Source organism: Vanellus vanellus (assembly GCF_965231255.1).
Source record: "Vanellus vanellus genome assembly, chromosome: 18".
Lineage (NCBI taxonomy): Eukaryota > Metazoa > Chordata > Aves > Charadriiformes > Charadriidae > Vanellus > Vanellus vanellus.
In genome coordinates this window covers 12,343,149-12,362,334 of record NC_138923.1, presented here as the reverse complement: position 1 = coordinate 12,362,334, position 19,186 = coordinate 12,343,149, and the positions used below count along the sequence as shown (strand labels likewise).

At 51.6% G+C, this 19,186-nt stretch overlaps 4 protein-coding genes across 4 annotated transcripts; 3 read left to right on the top strand and 1 right to left on the bottom strand.

Annotated features, from left to right (window-relative positions):
- The first annotated feature begins 1,825 nt into the window (after positions 1-1,825).
- HSPA5 (heat shock protein family A (Hsp70) member 5) lies at positions 1,826-6,052 on the top strand. The gene is made up of 9 exons (XM_082492728.1): positions 1,826-1,849; positions 1,941-2,079; positions 2,319-2,550; positions 2,844-2,981; positions 3,264-3,376; positions 3,466-3,856; positions 4,166-4,403; positions 4,605-4,772; positions 5,169-6,052. Exons 2-9 carry the CDS (start codon positions 1,964-1,966, stop codon positions 5,726-5,728), a joined length of 1,956 nt encoding a protein of 651 aa, XP_082348854.1. The 5' UTR covers positions 1,826-1,849; positions 1,941-1,963; the 3' UTR covers positions 5,729-6,052.
- A 938-nt stretch (positions 6,053-6,990) lies between these two features.
- On the bottom strand, positions 6,991-9,649 carry RABEPK (Rab9 effector protein with kelch motifs). Its single transcript, XM_082492479.1, has 7 exons — positions 9,571-9,649; positions 9,320-9,468; positions 9,090-9,242; positions 8,661-8,822; positions 7,968-8,117; positions 7,649-7,798; positions 6,991-7,404 (listed from the first exon to the last, which is right to left on the bottom strand). The coding sequence occupies exons 1-7, from the start codon at positions 9,627-9,629 to the stop codon at positions 7,103-7,105; spliced, it is 1,125 nt and encodes a 374-aa protein (XP_082348605.1). The 5' UTR covers positions 9,630-9,649; the 3' UTR covers positions 6,991-7,102.
- A 143-nt stretch (positions 9,650-9,792) lies between these two features.
- Positions 9,793-14,367, top strand: PPP6C (protein phosphatase 6 catalytic subunit). The gene is made up of 7 exons (XM_082492446.1): positions 9,793-9,878; positions 9,982-10,077; positions 10,216-10,281; positions 11,080-11,221; positions 12,382-12,461; positions 12,606-12,815; positions 13,538-14,367. The coding sequence occupies exons 1-7, from the start codon at positions 9,804-9,806 to the stop codon at positions 13,784-13,786; spliced, it is 918 nt and encodes a 305-aa protein (XP_082348572.1). The 5' UTR covers positions 9,793-9,803; the 3' UTR covers positions 13,787-14,367.
- A 125-nt stretch (positions 14,368-14,492) lies between these two features.
- Positions 14,493-18,714, top strand: ARPC5L (actin related protein 2/3 complex subunit 5 like). Its single transcript, XM_082492573.1, has 4 exons — positions 14,493-14,668; positions 14,985-15,056; positions 15,398-15,574; positions 18,140-18,714. The coding sequence occupies exons 1-4, from the start codon at positions 14,528-14,530 to the stop codon at positions 18,200-18,202; spliced, it is 453 nt and encodes a 150-aa protein (XP_082348699.1). The 5' UTR covers positions 14,493-14,527; the 3' UTR covers positions 18,203-18,714.
- The last annotated feature ends 472 nt before the right edge of the window (positions 18,715-19,186 follow it).

Sequence of the window (19,186 nt, the reverse complement as noted above, 5' to 3'; positions counted from 1 at the left end):
TTTTAAATATAAGCTGGTAGATCACACACGTATGCATAATCTGCTGGCGTGTAAGCCAACGGATAGCAGAGAAGCAGTTATGTGTTACCTGCACAACACAGGGGTGATCTGGGTGGATCTACACTCCTAAGGACTGTGCCTTCACCCTTCTGGGGAGTTTCCCATCCCAAGAAGCCAAGGGGCTGATGTAACTCTGTGTAGTGGGTTACATCTGCGTGAGGACATGGTGACTCAGTATCCAGACATCATGGTTCAGAGAGTGGCAAGTGCCTTCCTTGAGAGACATGCTGGCTCTCTGGTTGGGGCCAGAGCAAAGCACAGCACGCCTGCTTGGGAATGGCCCCAGACAGGCTCCGCACCCTGTGGTGCATGTGTGGACACCCATGTCTCCTCAGGGATGGCCACCCACACGATCGCCTTGTCCCCAGCGCTTCTATGGTGCTCAGGAACAGGGGCTAACAGTGCCTGTCTGAGGGCTTAGGAGCCCCACTGGGCCAGGCACTACTTGGCAGCAAAGAATCATACAATGGTTAGAGTTGGAAGGGACCTTAAAGATCATCTAGTTCCAAGCCCCTGCCCTGGGCAGGGACACCTTCCCCCAGCCCAGGTTGCTCCAAGCCCCGTCCAACCTGGCCTTGAACACCTCCAGGGATGGGGCAACCACAGCTTCTCTGGGCAACCTACGCCAGGGGCTCACCACCCTCACAGAAGAGAATTTCTTCCTGATATCTCATTTAAATCTCCCCTCTTTCAGTTTAAAACCATTCCCCCTACATCCTATGGCTCCCCTCCCTGATCAAGGTTCTAAGGTCTCCCCAGAGCCTTCTATTCTCCAGGCTGAACCCCCCCAACTCTCCCCGCCTGTCCTCCCAGCAGAGGGGCTCCAGCCCTCCCAGCATCTCCGGGGCCTCCTCTGGCCCCGCTCCAACAGGTCCGTGGCCTTCTGCTGTTGGGACCCCCTGAGCTGGAGGCAGCACTGTAGGGGGGACTCCCCAGAGCAGAGCAGAGGGGCAGAATCCCCTCTATCGCCCTGCTGGCCACACTGCTGGGGATGCAGCCCAGGATACCAGTGGCTTTCTGGGCTGTGAGTGCACACTGACAGCTTATGTTGAGCTTCTCATCCACCAACACCCTCAGGTCTTTCTCCTCAGGGCTGCTCTCCATCCATTCTCTGCCCAGCTTGGATCTGTGCCTGGAATTGCCCTGACCCACGTGCAGGACCTTGCCCTTAGCCTTGATGAACTTCATGAGGTTCACACAGGCCCACCAGAGGGATGTATCTGTGCAGTCCGGGCCAGGCCCAAGCCAGGCCCAGGCCATGGCCGCTGCGGGGCCCCCACCTCACCGTACCTCCCTCACGGTGTCCCGGCGGCCGCGGGACCGCCGCTAGGGCAGCGGCGGGCGCCTCGGGATAGGAGGCGTCGCGGGTGCGCGGGCCGCCGGGGCCGACCCCGCGCAATGGTGGGCTCCTGTCACCCGGGGCCAGTAACCATGGAAACTTCCAGAACGTCCCCCCCGTCCCCTGCCCCGGCCTCGCCATGACGGCCATCCCCAACCAATGGGCTCCCTCCGCTTGGCTCACGCTTCTCTGTTGATAGGTTCGCGACGCCGTCGGGATGAACCAATGGGGTGGCGGGAGGGGGGCGCGCCAGACATGTCAGAGGGACCGCCTGATTCTCGCCAATCAAGAAAGGCCAGCTTAGTAGCGGCCAACCAATGGGGAGGCTCCAGCGAGGGCCCTGCAGCCAATGGCGAGCCTCCACGAAGGAGTAACGGAAGATATATAAAGGCGGGCGGCGCGGCCTGGCCTTCAGCAGCAGTTGGGGGTGCGGCGGACCAGACGCAGACGGTAAGGGCGCCGATGCGGCCCGGCTGGGGGGGGGTGCGGGGGGGGCCGTGCACGTGGCGCCTCCATTTTGTAACAGGCAGCTTCTCGTTAGGGCGGCGCGGGCGAGCGGTCGGCATGAGGCACCTCCTGTTGGCGCTGCTGCTGGTGGGCGCCGCGCGAGCGGATGACGAGGAGAAGAAGGAGGACGTGGGCACGGTGGTGGGCATCGACCTGGGCACCACCTACTCCTGGTATGTGAGGAACGGGGGGGCGGGGGATGCGTGTGTGTGAAGCAGTTGGCCCTGTGGGCCCATGGAGAGTGCGGGGCCTCGGAGGGGGGGGGCGGTGGCGGCTGGGCCTGTGGGCCCCCGGGAAGCGGCGTGCCTCAGGGCGGGGTGGGGTGGCGGGGACCGGGCTGTGGAGCCCGGGAAGGAGGGGGTGGGGGGGGGTGCAGGCCCCAGCGCCGCCTGACTGCTCAGCTACCCCGCAGTGTGGGCGTCTTCAAGAATGGCCGGGTGGAAATCATCGCCAACGACCAGGGGAATCGCATCACGCCGTCCTACGTGGCGTTTACGCCCGAGGGGGAGCGCTTGATCGGGGACGCTGCCAAGAACCAGCTTACGTCCAACCCCGAGAACACCGTGTTTGATGCCAAGCGGCTCATCGGCCGCACCTGGAACGACCCTTCCGTGCAGCAGGACATCAAGTACCTGCCGTTCAAGGTGCGCCCCGAAGGCGGGAGGGGTGGGGGGGGGGCTACATGTCCGGACAGAAGCGGCTGCTGAATTCTGGTGCCCTTTTGAGTAACCTGGTAGTTCCGTAGGCCCCCTGGGAGGGGTAGGGTATAGTAATGTAGCTGTGGTGTATAGGCAACAGTTCCTTGTGTTAGATAGCATTGATAACACGTTTTCTTACATAAAGACCTTGCTTAATCTTTAGAGAGAACGAAACACTGGGGCAAGTGGGAATAATTCTAGGAATTGTTGAATAGGACAGTATATGTTGTTCTTTCTAGGTTGTTGAGAAGAAAGCCAAGCCCCATATTCAGGTTGATGTTGGAGGTGGACAGACAAAAACATTTGCTCCTGAAGAAATTTCTGCTATGGTCCTGACAAAGATGAAGGAAACTGCGGAGGCTTACCTGGGAAAGAAAGTAAGTTCATGAGTGCTACCAGGAAGAGCTTAAAGCGGCAGTTTTACAAAACTAAAGATAGGTGGGCTGAATCTGTGGACTATCCTTGCAATCCTAAACTCTGTTCAGTGCTGCTGGCCCCTTGGGCAGCCCAGGGGAATGGGTTTAGCTGGTGGTCAGGTTTTATCTCTCTTCAAAAGAACAATGGGCTACTTGTTGCCAGTATTGCTATGGTTATTTACAAGCTATGTGCTTTTTTTACATTTCTATAACAAAATTGTATCTCTTACTCCAATTATTCAGGTTACCCATGCTGTAGTTACTGTGCCAGCCTACTTCAATGATGCTCAGCGTCAGGCTACAAAAGATGCTGGTACTATTGCTGGGTTGAATGTGATGAGAATCATCAATGAGCCGTAAGTAGCCTATCATGCCCTGCCTGCTGGGGAGGGGGGGTAGCGGCAGTCCCAGTCCCAGTTTTCTGAACGGGCTGTTCCCTGTACAGAACGGCTGCTGCCATTGCTTATGGATTGGACAAGAGGGAGGGCGAGAAGAACATCCTTGTGTTTGACTTGGGTGGTGGAACTTTTGATGTCTCCCTCCTCACAATTGACAATGGAGTCTTTGAAGTTGTGGCTACTAATGGTGACACTCACCTGGGTGGAGAAGACTTTGACCAACGTGTTATGGAACACTTCATCAAACTCTACAAGAAAAAAACTGGAAAAGATGTCAGGAAGGATAACAGAGCTGTGCAGAAGTTAAGACGGGAAGTGGAGAAGGCGAAGCGAGCCTTGTCATCTCAGCACCAGGCTAGAATTGAAATAGAATCCTTCTTTGAAGGAGAGGATTTCTCAGAGACACTTACTCGAGCCAAGTTCGAGGAGCTGAACATGGTAAGTTTAGAAAGGTAAAGTCACACTGCCTCAGCTCTAATTGGAGACTTGTCAATGTGCAGTAGTTCATGCTGTGACATTGCACTTTAGGGTATAAATAGCTTGGTGCTTGCAGTGAAAAGCAGGCAGCTGCTCCTGCCAGGGTGGCCATGTTAATGACAGCTGAGGTCTCATCAAGGCTGGTCATAAGTCAGTTGATGTTGTTCCTCTATATAGTGGTTGTTCTTTGTACCTTAAGGCCATGTAATTCGGAGGCTAGGCACATGGGAATACAATCTTGCAGTCCTGGGTTTTTTTTTGTCTTCCTAGGACCTGTTCCGTTCCACTATGAAGCCTGTTCAGAAAGTTTTGGAAGATTCTGACCTAAAGAAGTCTGACATTGATGAGATTGTTCTTGTTGGTGGCTCTACTCGCATCCCCAAAATACAGCAGCTAGTGAAAGAGTTCTTCAATGGGAAAGAGCCTTCTCGTGGCATTAACCCAGATGAGGCTGTAGCCTATGGTGCGGCTGTCCAGGCTGGAGTTCTCTCTGGGGACCAAGACACAGGTAAGGACACCTTCACTGCCAGTGCAAGTGAGCGTCCACTCTCAGGAGTGGATATTGGCTATTGACAAATGTACTAAAGTTCTGTTGCAGTCCTTAACAAGCTTGGTGCCTCCTTAAGCTTCAGGACCCTGTTTGCAGTGATGGGCTGTTGTGTTTCTTTCAGGCTGAAGTCATGTCAGTCTTGGCTTTGATCTGTTACAGGTGACTTGGTGTTGCTTGATGTCTGTCCTCTGACACTTGGCATTGAGACAGTTGGGGGCGTAATGACTAAGCTGATCCCAAGAAACACTGTTGTTCCCACAAAGAAGTCTCAGATCTTCTCCACAGCTTCTGACAATCAGCCAACTGTGACAATCAAGGTCTATGAAGGTAAGCATCTCCTGTGGTGGCCCATGTGACAGCTGTAATCTCTCTTACTATAAGACTTTCATACTCGCTACTATCTTGTCATAAAGGCTGTAGATAATTCCAGATGCTTATGAATGTCTCCTTACAGAAAGGAGCTCGGTAACAGTGCTAGGCTCTCTGAAACTGCTCTGATCAGGCTTCCTGACCTGCATCCAAAGCTGTTCCTTGAATTTTTTTTTCAATTGCGTCTTTTTTCATGGTTGCAATTCCAAAGAGCTCCTCAGAGCATGAGGTAAGACTGTAGATAACAGATGTCAGGTTGAAATTAAAACCTCTAAAAACTGCATAGCTAGTGGTTTCACAAACTACAAGCCACAGCTAGGAAAGAAAGAAACAGTATCTAATTGTGTCTTCCAGGTGAGCGTCCCCTCACCAAGGATAATCATCTTCTGGGAACTTTTGATCTCACTGGAATCCCTCCTGCCCCTCGTGGCGTCCCCCAGATTGAAGTTACCTTTGAAATAGATGTGAATGGAATCCTCCGTGTCACAGCTGAAGACAAGGGAACCGGGAACAAAAACAAGATCACAATTACAAATGATCAGAATCGGCTGACACCAGAAGAAATTGAGAGGATGGTTAATGATGCGGAGAAGTTTGCAGAGGAAGACAAGAAGCTGAAAGAACGCATTGACTCCCGGAATGAGCTGGAAAGCTATGCCTATTCCCTGAAGAATCAGATTGGGGACAAAGAGAAGCTGGGTGGTAAACTGTCCTCTGAAGACAAAGAAACAATAGAGAAAGCAGTAGAGGAAAAGATTGAGTGGCTGGAAAGCCATCAAGATGCAGACATCGAAGACTTCAAAGCAAAAAAGAAGGAGCTGGAGGAAGTTGTTCAGCCAATTGTTAGCAAGCTCTATGGCAGTGCAGGCCCTCCCCCTGGTGAAGAGGAGGCAGCAGAGAAGGATGAGTTGTAGATACTGCCATCTCTGAATGTTGTGTGTGTATATATTGGACTCAGGAACACTTGTTTAAAATATTGAACTCTTAATTTGGAATGTAACTCTGAATCTTCACTCATGAGTGGAGCTGGAAATGCTAGCCCGAAGTGGCTGTATACTGCTTTTCATTAGCAGTTGCTTGATGTTTGGGGAGGGAGGGGTAGCAGGGGGAGTGTAAATGCACAATGGGGTTAGAAGTATTGGCAACAGAAACGTTCTATTTAACAATTCGGTCATGTGGATTTGGTGTAGAACTTTTCTACCTGAAGTGACCACAATAAATTTGTTATTTACACTGGACTCTGTTCTAGTTTTGTGTTTTTGCTTACCCTGTTCTAACCAGCCTAAATCTGAGGATTTGGATCAACTCTCCCCCCTGCGAGGGAACCTGACTTTGGCCTGTTTGGTGCTGACAGATGACTTTGCTGTGAATGGCTCCAGAAGTTGGGGCACTCCTGCTGATTGTGCTGGGAACTTAGAAACCTCCTGCTGCTGGGATGTCACAGACCCTCCTAAGGAAGAGGGCAGCACTGTGAGTGATGTGCTCTTACGTTGCTTGTGCAGGGCCTGTGAATGTCTCCCTGGAGAGGCAGGTCAGCAATCAGAGCTGGGGTAGAGGTACTGGATGCAAACTTTAATGCAAAGGAGACTTGGCTTAACTAAACTACCTTCCTGCAGTATTGGAACTATTTTTAGGAGTGTTAGTGTCTCACATGAGACAACTGATCAATGTTCTGAAGACTACACCTAATAAATGTTTTTTTTAAAAAAAATTGGAACTTGAGTCTTTTTATTTGACTATGATCCTTACCCAATCCATGGGATTAGATGAGAAAGGGAGCAGAGTACAGAAGGAGCTTTTGCAGCACCTGATCTGATACCTTCTTAAAACTACTCAGCACTTCAGTTTTCCTGGTATAGGCAACAATTCTTTTCTGTTTCTCATTTTCAAAATAGTGATAGCTAAAATCAAATCATCCCCCAAAAACCTTTCCCAGAGAACACCATTAATTTGTAGATAGAAGAGTTTCCAGAGCCAACAGTATGTGAGTTTCTTGGGTGGAAAGCTGCCCATAGACAGCACAAACCATTCCAGGCTGCTCTCACATTCCAGCAACCTGGAGGCAAGCGACAGTGGCCAAAGCTGCTCTGCAGTAGGCAGGAATAGTGTACCCCTGTCTGCAGGACTGCGTAGACACAGCACCTATACCTCAGGAGCACGTTAGCACAGTGCCATCTGAGGGCAAGAATTTGTTTATTGGAAAGAATTAACTTAATCCAACAGTATATATATATAACAGTATAAAAGCTGCACAGAGAAGGCTAGTGCTGTGCAGGACCGCAGCTCTGCTACTCGATCAGACTGACAATGCAGTCCCTGTATATTTCCCCCTGTGTGTCCATCCCACCAAATACTAACAGTAGATGCAAGACCACATCTTCAGCACACCCCTCCTCCTTTGGGCTCTTCTGGAGGGGTTCAGCTGTGTCACCTGCTGACACAGTCAATGCTTTCCTGGCTTCGTCTTCCCAGGTGACAGCTCCCACGTCTCCGCTCTTGCCAGCGTGCCAGGGAATGACACACATGGCATGGTCCAGCCTCCCAGCGGGCAGAGGAGATTCAAACTGTAGGAGCGTCCACTGCTGCTTCTCTGCAGTGCAAAGATACACATGCACATCTTTAAATGTAGCTTCACAGGCTTAAAAAGCATGCTGAGACAGTGGCATCATTAACTAGACTAGTTCTCAACATTATAGAGCATTTAGTCTTGTACTGGTGTAACTCCAGTGCAATGATAACAACTGCTATGGGGGTGAAGCCCAGCAATTGAAGGGGTGAGGCATTTTCCAAGACACCGCCATTCACCATTACACAGCTGAGAGAAGTCTCCCTACCTATGTGGTACTTGTATGTGGTATCTAGTGTCCCGTCTGGACCTATTCCACCAAAAATGTACAAGTGGTCTTTAAACACAGCTGATGAGTGGGATGCCCGTCCTCCCGGGATGTCACCAGTGGCCAGTATCTTAACCCACCTCATGTCATCTGTTGGAAAAAAAAATAATCATCTCTGGTTATGCATTCTAAAAAACCTGCAAGTTTTGTTGTTTTAAACAAGTAGGGTAGTATTTTAAGCAATTAAGAAATGACCTTTTAGAAAAAAGGCCCCCAAAATCAAAACACATCACACAACAGCACCTATATCTGTACTTACTTATATCAATGCAGAACAGATCATCGTAAAAAATATCACCAGCTAAACCTCCATGGATGAAGAGTTTGGTCCCAACTGCAATCACAACGTGTCCATGCCGAGGAGAAGGGGGATCCCCTTGAGTATCTGGCTGAGACCAGGTCACAGTGGCTGAAAATGGGAGCACACGTGCATTAGGAAGAAAACTCTGGAAGCTCTAAAACCAGCGACCACAGGGCCCTGCTGAGGCTTCCTAAGGAAGCGCCTCCAGTGGGGTCAGAGTTGAGTTAATGCCATATCATAAAGCGCAGACAAGTCCTCCCATGGAGCTCTGTGTGCTCTTTGGGTCACCAGTAGCAGGAAAGATTAATTCAAACTGGAATGCAAACCCCTTCTGGTGCACACAGGGCTGCAAGAATGAACACGATGACTCTGGCTGTACACGAGCAGCACGGGGCAATGCCACCACAGAAAGGAACCCGCTGTTGGGCAAATATGACAGCCCACTGCCATTTTGGCCCAAAGTCCCAGTGATGACATACAGGTAAGCGCATGTCAACAGCAAGAAACATCCACCTATCTGTTTAGACCTGTAGCCAAAGCAGGGGCCCAACATTTCCATGGCTTTGATTGATTCTGAGACACAGATCTCCAGTTCAGCAGCAGACGGATTTCGTTTTTTGGCACAACAGCCCTTCCCGCACCCAGAGGTACCTGTGTCAAAAATGTGAAGCTGCTGGTCTTTGACTGGTTCTGCTCCTTTATCTCCCCCTCCGAACACATACAGACAGTCTCCTATAGCTGCTGAGGAGGTGTGAAACGTCCTAGGCAGTGGCTGAATACCACTCACTTCAGGACTCTCCCAGGTTCCTATTTCTATGACATTTGATTAACAAAGCAATCAATGCGGTAACAGAAAACACCCTCCGCTCTGCCTCCCAGGTGACAGCCAGCCACCAAGGAGCCGGCAGCGCGGCAGGCCCCTGCCAGCCCACCTCTCCTGCAGCTCGGCACGGGGGGCTCAGCGGGGCGAGCGCCAAGGCCGACCCTGGAGGGGAGCCCCGAGTGACCGCACCGCCCCATGGCGGGCCGGGAGTGGGGGCCGGGAGTGGAGGCCGGGCCCGCCGCTCCTCGGGCACTCACCCGGGTCCAGCACCTGGACGCAGCTCCGGTTCCCCGCCGGGTGGGCGCCGCCGAAGACCCAGAAGCGCCGGGGGGCGGCGGCGGGTAGAAAGGTGGCGTGCTCATAGCGCGGCCGCAGCCCGCTCCAACCGGCCGCGGCCCAGCGGTGCGCACCTGCGGGCAGCGGAGAGCACGGTCGGTACCGGCCCGGCGGCCCCCGGCCCCGCGCCCCGGCCCGGCCCGGCCCTCACCCAGCTCCATGAAATGGGCGTCCGCGAAGGCGCCGGCGGGGTCGGCGCCGCCCAGAAGGAGGACGCGGCCGGGCCCGCCGCCCTGCAGGAAGAGGCAGCCGTGGCCCACGCGCCCGCGGGGCCGGTCCCCGCGCGGCGACAGCCGGTACCTGCGGGAAGCGAGGGGCAGCGCTCAGCCGCGGTGGGCTGGGCCGGGCCGGGCCGGGCCGGGCCGGGCCGGGCCAGCCCACGGTCCCCCCGGCCCCACTCACCACTTGGCCGGCTGCGGGCGACGCCCCGGCTCCAGCAGCGGCAGCGCCCGCGGCCCCATGGTGGGCCGGGCCGGGCCGCGCGCCGCTCACAGGAGAGCGACCCCGGGCGGAAGCGGCTGCCGCCTTCCGGCCCGCGCCGGCCGGAAGTGCCCCAGACTTCCGCTGGCGTCTGCTGCCCGCGCCGCTCCCCGGAAGTGCCGGGCCTCGCTTCCGGCCCCGAGCCGCCGTTCAAGATGGCGCCACTGGACCTGGACAAGTACGTGGAGATCGCGCGGCTCTGCAAGTACCTGCCCGAGAACGACCTCAAGGTGCGGCGGTGGCGGGCGGCGGCGGGGCGGGGTGGGGGGACGGGGCGGTCCGGTCCGGTCCGGGTGGGCCTGGGGCCGGCGCTGACCCCCTCCTCTCCCGCAGCGCCTCTGTGACTATGTGTGCGACCTGCTGCTCGAGGAGTCCAACGTCCAGCCCGTCTCCACGCCCGTCACCGTCTGCGGGGACATCCACGGGCAGGTAACGGGCCGGCGGCCCCGCCGAGAGCCGTAGGGCCGCCCTGTGCCGCGCCCGGTGCTGTGCGGCGCAGCCCTGGGGCTGGGGCCGGGCCCGGGTCCGCCGGTGGGCGCAGCCCTCAGCCTCCGCTTCTCTCCGCAGTTCTACGATCTGTGCGAGCTGTTCCGCACCGGCGGGCAGGTCCCCGACACCAACTACATCTTCATGGTACGTGCGCACAGGGCTTGTCCTCATGTCTCAGCGGGTGTTCAAAAAATGAGTTTAAAGTTTAAATCCTGATACACTCGTTGAGTTTCAGATTTTGTCTGTGAGTGTTGTGTTGCTGTTTGGTTATGGCGTATGGGTTTTACTTTGTTGACTATTATTATTTTATTTTGTTGAGAGTTGGGGTTGTTCAGCCTGGAGAAGAGAAGGCTCCAGGGAGACCTTAGAGCACCTTCCAGTGCCTAAAGGGGCTACAGGAAAGTTGGGGAGGGACTCTTGATCAGGGATTAGAGGGACAGGATGAGGGGGAATCGTTTTAAACTGAAAAAGGGAGTTTTAGATTAGCTATGCCTGGAAGTGTTCAAGGCCAGGTTGGACGGGGCTTGGAGCAACCTGGGCTGGTGGGAGGTGGACATGCCCGGGGCAGAGGGTTGGAACTGGATGAGCTTTAAGGTCTCTTCCAACCTAAACCATTCTATGAGTAAAGTATGAGTTGTGTGGTGTACAGCAGGAGAGGAGTGCGATGCCTGCCTGCTTGGCTGAGCTGTGCTGTGGTGCAGCAGCACCTGGTGTCTTGAGGGCTCGCCAGGTTGTCTGTCAGGGCAGCTCTGGGTGAGTGCAGTGCCCAGTTCAAAGCTGAAACTCCGAGCGACCAAAGAACATGTTCTCATAGACCTAAGCACATACTGGCTTCCCTTCAGCATTTCTTTATGCACTGCACTGCAATTAAGAAAGGATGTATCACTTTGTATTTTTCCATTTGACTGTTTCTCCATTTATGAATATTTTTTTGACTTGCAGGGTGACTTTGTAGATAGAGGTTATTATAGTCTTGAGACTTTCACTTACCTTCTTGCACTAAAAGCTAAGTGGCCTGATCGTATCACACTGTTACGAGGCAATCATGAAAGCAGGCAGATAACACAAGTGTATGGATTTTATGGTAAGTCTTTATCCAAATGATTTCTGAAGGGGGGCTAATCTGTAATAAACAAGTACAGCATCTTCCCCTCTTTCCCCCCGTTTTCCCCTTGGGAAACTCCTTCTGAATGCAGCACTGCCTGGGGCTTTCCTGGGATGGGGTGGGAAGTGGGCTCAGTAGAACTTGAATGTTATCATTTGTTAACATGACCATTGCGTTCCTCAAGTAGAACGTGTTTTTGTAGTCCAGATCTCACTGCTCTTTTCCTCCAGCATGTGGGTTTTCTGATTGTTTTTTGGTGCCACATTCAATTTCAGAGACAGAATGTGTGTTTGTACAGAATGTGCTTTGGTATCTTGTAACAAAAGGCTCTACAAAAAGCCATGTAATTCCCCTGAAGTTTGAGTATAACTGAAAATCAGTGTCATTCATAGAGTGTGCTGTGGAAGTTGTTTATTGTCAACAGTGAGCATCTGGGAAAGTGCCACTGGTAAGAAATAAGCAGCAGAACAACTGTTTGAAAACCTGAGGGAATTAAAATGCTTGGAAACTTCTTTGTTGTTGTGTGAGGCTTTGATAAAACCTGAGGAAATTCTGGAAAGTATCCAGCACCTGCCACAAAGAGTATGGTCTGTAACATACTTTCTTTTGGATAAGGTGTCAGCAAGAGTGACTACAAATGTTCACGAGTTGTTTAAGAAACACCTGCATGTCAGGTTTATTGCCACCTTTGTGTAGCTTTAAACAAAGCTACTGTAACTCCTGTTTGTGGTAAGAGTATCTTCCACTAGCCCTGGTTGGTTCATGCTTTCTGCCTCAATTCTCCTGTATAAAATTTGCTAATTTAAGCACTCGGCTGGTCTAGCCAAGGGCTGATTCCCGGCCAGCCAGCCGTGGGAAGCAGTGAAAGCGTGGTCAACTGTGTTGCATGAGCCCCTGCGTTGTCTGCAATGCTGGCGTGTTGCTTGGCAAGTGGAGACCAGTGGGTGCCGTGGTCCCTTCCTGCAGGCGGGCCTGCCTGGCAGCAGGACTCGGTGCTTCCCACCAACTGCCCAGCCATGCTCCTGATAGTGGGTTTGTTACACGTCTGACTTTTGACTTCTGCTGTGAGTGTTTGCCTCTGATCTTACTGCCTGAATGCCTTCTGACCATTAAGAAGAAAAACATTCTCTGTTTAACAGATGAGTGCCAAACCAAATATGGAAATGCTAATGCGTGGAGATACTGTACCAAAGTCTTTGACATGCTCACAATAGCAGCTGTAAGTGTAAACACATTATGAAAATACAAGTAGACTGTCTAAATATGACTGATAGAATTAGTGATCTTTAAGGGTCACACTGGTAGTGTTCTGGGCTGGATTAAAATATTGACTATTTTGCACGTGTCTCTTTTTTTTCTCCAGTTAATAGATGAGCAGATTCTCTGCGTGCATGGTGGCCTCTCTCCAGACATCAAGACACTTGATCAAATTCGAACCATTGAACGTAATCAGGAAATTCCTCACAAAGGCGCCTTCTGTGACCTTGTTTGGTCTGATCCAGAAGATGTTGATACGTGGGCAATCAGCCCACGAGGAGCAGGCTGGCTCTTTGGTGCAAAGGTGACGAATGAGGTAATGATGCTGTTGTATGCAACATAAAGTAATGCAGGTAGGATGTAAATTGAAGCATTCAGCTCAGTTTGATATTTACACTCGAGGGCACTGTGAGATGATGAACTTCCCGTGTAAGACCACTGCGAGTAAGTCGTGGTGGTGGAGAAGGTTCGCTCAAGCCAATTTGAAAAATTGAGCCGTTTGAGCTTAAATTACAGCTGCCAGGTGTGATAACACTGATCTTGCTTTTAAAAAGTATAACACAGTGAGAATGACTAGCGTCACTAGGGTTTGTGTACAGTTCTTTTCTGAGGATTTAGGAGAAAAAAATTCTGTACCATTTTTTGTAACAATTCTTGACTTAATTTTTGTTACGTTGGAAAACAGTGAGCAGAATTCTTAGGGCTAACAGACCCTGACCTTCCCAGGCTTCTGAATGAGCTGTGTTAACGAACGCAGCCCTTGTGCCATCTCTCTGTGGCCTTTCTGCAGCACCTTCAGGAGTGGTTGAGCCTTGTGGGTGGCACAGTCTTGTGACCTATATTTCATAGGTGTTTCTCACTGCTCCAGTCTCAAAACCTGAATAGTGTTTTTCAGTGCGCTGGCTGAAAAAGCTGCTCCGTATTGTCTGTAGCCCCTTGAGGGCGGGCGTTTGCCGGGCTGTGGTGGCGGCGGGCTGTTGTGCGGGCGGTGGCGTGCAGCTGCTCAGAGAAAACTGACCTTCCATCTTTCCTTTACAGTTTGTTCACATCAACAACTTAAAACTCATCTGCAGAGCGCACCAGCTAGTTCATGAAGGCTATAAATTCATGTTTGATGAGAAATTGGTGACGGTATGGTCTGCTCCAAATTACTGCTACCGCTGTGGAAATATTGCGTCAATCATGGTCTTTAAAGATGTAAATACAAGAGAACCAAAGCTATTCCGCGCAGTTCCAGATTCAGAACGTGTAATTCCTCCTAGAACAACCACACCGTATTTCCTCTGAGCCCGTTCCCCGCCTGCTGTCTCCCTCCTCCATTGTACTGTCCCTTTACAATATACTTTTTATTGAGCACTTTGCTGCTGAAATGCTGCCTCTTGCCTTTTTTATTTTTAAATTATCTAAATTTATTGTGTATTATGGTGTCTGTAGCAAGTTTCTTTTTTTTTTCCCGCCCCCCTCCTCTAGATTAATTTCAGAGTATTTGTAATACATCCTTGAAATTTATACTACTGCATGTAGTTCTTACGTATTTCTGGGTTTAGATGAAATGTTTTCCTTTTAACAGTGGTGTTACCTGCGGAGCAGCTCGGGGTGTTGTTTGGCTTTTTGTTTGGTAGGTTTTATGAAATTTCAGCAGCAAAGTTACTACCTAGTGTGCACGATGGACTCACAGTGTTTGTGTTGTGTACACCTGCGCGGCACAGAACCGGGTCGGCCTCCTCATAGCTTGTTTTAAGTGGATAACAATAAAGTGGTCGGAAGGGCTGTTCCCCCCCACCCCCGTTTTGTTTTGTTAAAAAAATACAAGAATCTGCTACAGCGACTGAATTTGTACATTAAAATGATTGTTCTGATTTTTTTCAGATACCTTGTATTTTTAATAAAGTCCTACCTTACGGCAGCCCCGCCTCCAGGGGGGCTGAAGCGAAGGGGCGGGGTGGGTCCGGCGCGTTCCGCTTCCGGCGGGGCGCGCGCGGCGCTTCCGGTTCCGGCCGCGGCCGGTGAGGGGCGCCGGCGGGCGGCATGGCGCGCAGCACCCTCTCCTCCCGCTTCCGCCGCCTCGACATCGACCAGTACGACGAGAACCGGTTCGTGGAGGAGCCCGAGGAGGCGTCGGCGGCCGAGCCCGACGCCGGCCCCGAGGTGGAGGCGCTGCTGAGGCGATATCCTTTGGGCCGGGGGGAGCGGGCGGGCCTCCCCGGGCCCGCAGCCCCTCGCCCCGCTGAGGGGCGCGGCGGCCCCGCCGGGACCCGGCGGCGGTAGCCAGATCCCCGCCTAAGTCGCCCCGGGCGGGGAGGGCAGGAGGAGCGGCCCGCGAAGCGCTTCGCCCCTCTCCTCCGCAGCGGGCTGGTGCGCGGCCCCAGAGGTGGCGGTGTCGCTGCAGACACGTAACCCGCCACCTCTGGTCGTTGCGCAGAGGCGCCGGCGGTACCGGGGCCGCTGTAGGAGCCGTTTGAGTCCTTGACTTGTGCGCCGCACAGGGGACGCGCTGCGAGCTTTCCACACCGCCATGCGCAGCTCCCCGGCCAACGCCAAGAGCCAGGCCATGAAGGTACCGGGGCGCGGGCCGGGCGGGGGGCTCCGCAGAGGGTCGCTGGGGAGCTGCGGAGTGACGCGGCGCTGCCCCCGAGATCCCAGTAGCACCCCAGCGCTGACAGCGAGCGGTACGGCAATATGCCGCCTGTGCTGCAGAGGCGATGCCCTTGTGTTCACCCCTTCCTCCTTCTCGCTCCTGAAACCTGCAGTGAAAATCGCTCACCGAGTTGGTTACAGAACTAAGTCAGCATTTAGTGTCACCACCGGCCCTCTGAGCATACTTGGTCGAACGCCAGTCTTGGGATCGTTTCCAACTTTGCTGGTTCTCATGTTATTCTCCTTTCCTTGCCTTCGCAGGAGCAGGCCCAGGGAACTGTGCTTAAAGTCCTCACGTCTTTTAAAAGCAGTGAAATAGAACAAGCAGTGAATTCTTTAGACAGAAATGGCATTGACTTGTTAATGAAGTACATTTATAAAGGATTTGAAAAGCCAACAGAAAATAGCAGTGCAATATTACTTCAGTGGCACGAAAAGGTACGTGTTTGGTGCTCTCTTGGCTGAGCCACACTCCTTTGTCAGTGCTTTCGCTAGAGTCCCCCGCAAGAGCAGCCCGTGATGGTGGGGGCTCATCCCTGAGGAGCACAGTAACTGGTATTTCCTTCTATCTTTGGTCTCTGAGCTTGGATTTGTTAAGCTTTTGCTTGTATTTCAAACCTTACCCTCAGCCGGGGGGAAGAGATGAGACTTGTGGCAGGGCAACGTCTACTGGAGGAAGCATTGCGCCTTCTTCTGCGCCTAATGAGTGCCGCGGCCCCACTGCAGAGAAGGAGCTGGGAGAGGAGCTGTGCTTGGTTGACTGGTGTAGCTGGCAGCATTCCTTTGGAGCCAAGTATTCGGCCGTGGGGGTGCTCGGGCTGGCTCAGGCCTCACGTGCAGAACCACAGAACGGTGGGGGTGGGAAGGGACCTTCAGAGATTATCTAGCTTGGCAGTTTTCACCAGCAGAGTGCTGCTATCAGCATGTCACAGGATTTAGCAAACCTGTTTCGTTTTCCACTGAGATGCGGAGCAGTCCTCTTGCATTTCTGTGAACTGCCTGTGGTGAGCCGGGAAGGGTAGGATATGTTCATCAGCTGATGGCTGAACTGTTCCCTCTCTCTGAGGGATGAGGCACGTGGAGCAGCTGCTCAGTGCCACTGCCCCAGGCAGGAATCCCAATGAAATTTTCCCCAGCTGCAGGGTTTTAGCTGCAGTGCTGGCTGTCAGTGCTCCTCCTAGGAAAAATGATCCCCAGGAATGCTGTGGCTCCCTGTACCACCGACATGGCAGCAGTACAGCCGGCCACTAGCGCTGGTGCTGTTTTCACAAAGTATGCGTTTTTTTCCTGTGGCGTCCAAAGGCAGAACTTGTGTAGGGTGACTCCAGCTATTAGCAGCTGTTGCCGGCTTTGCAGAACCTTCACAGGGGAGGAGGAGGGAATTTCTCAGGACAGCGAACAACATGTTTCTGCTTGATTTTTTTTTTTTTTTTTCTTTTTTTTTTCCTGTTGTTGTTCCCACTGGAGACTGTTTTCAGGTAACCATGGGTGGGTGCTCCCAGTGTGTAATGTTACACAACCCCACCCTGACTGGGAAGATGACAGTGCTCAGAGCATGTAGGCACATGTAAAGCATCTCGTCCTCTTCGTTTCGAAAGAAACGAGGCAGGTCTGGAGTAGGCTGGGCAGGGTTTAAAACCTTGCTTGTATTCTGCTTTTTGGCACTACCGGTAAGACGTGTGGCTTGCTCAGAGAGGAGTCAGCTGCTCACTAGTAGTACCAGTCTGTCCTCTGGAAAAGGGCTGTCGTCCCTGTGTATATCAGGTGTGGTAACTTGGTAACATTTACATGTGTGCGCTGTGTGCAGGTTCTGCTCCAAGTGGACGCTTTGCATTCATCTGTTTCCTGAGGACAGTGAGGTGTCTCACACTGTTACCATTGTTCTCGTGTCACACATTGCAATACCCACTGGGCTGTATCTGAATTACGTCTGCAAAGTAAACATGCCTCATTTTAAGCAGTCAGCTTTAATATTTATTTTTTTCATAATCACATCCATCGTGTTCTAGACTTTAGAAGGATACGTTATCTACATTGAGGGATGCAAATGAAACTGAAACCAGCCCTCCCCCCTTTCCCATTCAGGGATATGGGCGGTGAGACATTCTACATCGTCAGTGACATGCGACATCAGTATCCTTCTCTAGATCCAAAAGACGGTTAGATTTTGGAGAATGTAATTTTCCCTTCAGATTTAGTGGTATATGGGTTACTCAATTATTGTATTTGGTTTTGTCTACCCTTCAGTCCCTTGGTTCTTATGTCATGGAGTACATTTATAGAATAGTACTATGTATGTACTGCAATAATTTAAGGCAAAAATCACTCTCACCTATATTTACAGAGGGGAAGTGAGGCACAAACTTCCCAAGATCGGCACAAGCACGGATCCCAGTTCAGGTCTGAGCTCCCCCCGTTAGCCTTTAAACTGTTGGCCCAAATCATTCAGAGCACACCCCGCCACGAGGAGCCAGTGCGCCAGTGTAGCCCTTGTCACCGCAGGAAGGCAAAGGCATCAGCAGGGTAGAAGGCACCTGCAGAGACACGAAGAGGTGGAGCAACCCGAGACCTGTGTTTCCTGTTCTGGTGGTAGCAGCCAGCGGGAAGAGCTGCATTGTGGTGTGGGGCTGTGCGTGCTTTGTACGTGGAGAACCACGGCTGCCTGGCCTGGCAGGCTGGGGGCAGTGCAGCTTCATCACAGAGACCTGGCAATGTGCGATACAGTTTAGTACCTAAATGAAATGACTTAAAATGTCTTTAATGTCTGCATGTGCTAGAGAAAGCAAATAGATTTTCCTCAATTAACTGTTTTAAAAATTTAGAGAAAAAAAGGGGTAGAATGAGGTGGAACAGCCCAAGCTGTCTACATGTGAAAAGTAAGTTTTTGGAGAAGAGCCCTGTACTCTGTTATTAAACACTTAATTGCTTGTTCTTTTTAGGATGCCTTTTGCCCATGATGCAGTGACTCTGTGTAACGCCTCTCTCCTTTTCCCATCCCCACAGGCATTAGCAGTAGGTGGACTAGGTTCCATAGTAAGAGTTCTTACAGCAAGAAAGACTGTTTAAAAGACTATTAACTTGAACCAAGACAACGATCAGTTTTGGACTCAGAAGAAGGAATTAGCTGACATGACACTGGTCCATCTTTATTAGAGATTGCAATCTACTAAAATACTATGGAAGCCTCCTCTTGGAATGCTTTTAACCTTAAAGGTGGGGGAAGAATAAAGGTATTCCTGCATCTTCCGACTATCAAATACAGGAGTCAAGACACTCTCCTGAGCTCTTCTTTAAAAGGCAGAGAGAAGGCACACTCCTGCCTCCTATTACTGTAAGAGAACAGGTGTCTTCAGGTGCTGCTTTATCGAAGCGTGTGAAAAAAGAAAAGATCCCGTGTGTACTGCTTATTTAAGAGGTAGCGACGTCCTTGGCAGATGCAAGATCCCGACAACATACAGGCAGGAGAAGTGTCTATTAGAATGACGGTTTTGTTCATACAGTCGAAGAACTAATTGGACCATGGGGTTGGTTTCATTGTAAAGTGCCTGCTGCATCAATAAAGTTCTTGGATCATGAGAGTTAAGTAATTTATTTTTTACTAAATAATAAACCTGACACTCAAAAGCAGGCCAACAATATACCATTTCTACGCTAAGTGGTCACCTTTGCGGGAATGCCCTTAACTCCAACTGTTTACAGAATTGGTCCTCAAATGCAGCTACGCTGGCTCTAGGGAGTGAGGCCAAGCTCAGCAGTTCCAATCAAGGCTTCTAAGATACAGTGAATAGAATAGATAATCACCCATGGTTTGATTTTTATATTCTTGTCCATCCTAGAAAGTCAAGAAGATACTTCAGAGTTTATTTATTTACGTATTAGTGTGTCCTCACCTTCTGCAGGACTTAAGTATAGCAAAAGGAGCTGCTTCCTTTGAGTGGGTACGCACGGATGCGTTACCCTCGATTTGGCCAGACTGAGGACATTCAAACCATCGCTGTCTCCACCATCAGTTCCAGCACCCACGAAGAGCACGCTGGGGATGCACAGCGC

Coding starts and splice junctions, on each gene's coding strand:
- PPP6C (XM_082492446.1), top strand. CDS start 9,804: ATGGCGCCACTGGACCTGGACAAGTACGTGGAGATCGCGCGGCTCTGC. Junction 12,462..12,605: donor ACATGCTCACAATAGCAGCT/GTAAGTGTAAAC, acceptor TTTTTTCTCCAG/TTAATAGATGAGCAGATTCT. Junction 12,816..13,537: donor GTGCAAAGGTGACGAATGAG/GTAATGATGCTG, acceptor TTTCCTTTACAG/TTTGTTCACATCAACAACTT.
- RABEPK (XM_082492479.1), bottom strand. CDS start 9,629: ATGGGGCCGCGGGCGCTGCCGCTGCTGGAGCCGGGGCGTCGCCCGCAG. Junction 9,243..9,319: donor CGCCCATTTCATGGAGCTGG/GTGAGGGCCGGG, acceptor CGCTGCCCGCAG/GTGCGCACCGCTGGGCCGCG. Junction 7,405..7,648: donor CACATACAAGTACCACATAG/GTAGGGAGACTT, acceptor TTTGCACTGCAG/AGAAGCAGCAGTGGACGCTC.
- HSPA5 (XM_082492728.1), top strand. CDS start 1,964: ATGAGGCACCTCCTGTTGGCGCTGCTGCTGGTGGGCGCCGCGCGAGCG. Junction 2,551..2,843: donor TCAAGTACCTGCCGTTCAAG/GTGCGCCCCGAA, acceptor TGTTCTTTCTAG/GTTGTTGAGAAGAAAGCCAA. Junction 3,857..4,165: donor AGTTCGAGGAGCTGAACATG/GTAAGTTTAGAA, acceptor TTGTCTTCCTAG/GACCTGTTCCGTTCCACTAT.
- ARPC5L (XM_082492573.1), top strand. CDS start 14,528: ATGGCGCGCAGCACCCTCTCCTCCCGCTTCCGCCGCCTCGACATCGAC. Junction 15,057..15,397: donor CCAAGAGCCAGGCCATGAAG/GTACCGGGGCGC, acceptor TTGCCTTCGCAG/GAGCAGGCCCAGGGAACTGT. Junction 15,575..18,139: donor TACTTCAGTGGCACGAAAAG/GTACGTGTTTGG, acceptor CCATCCCCACAG/GCATTAGCAGTAGGTGGACT.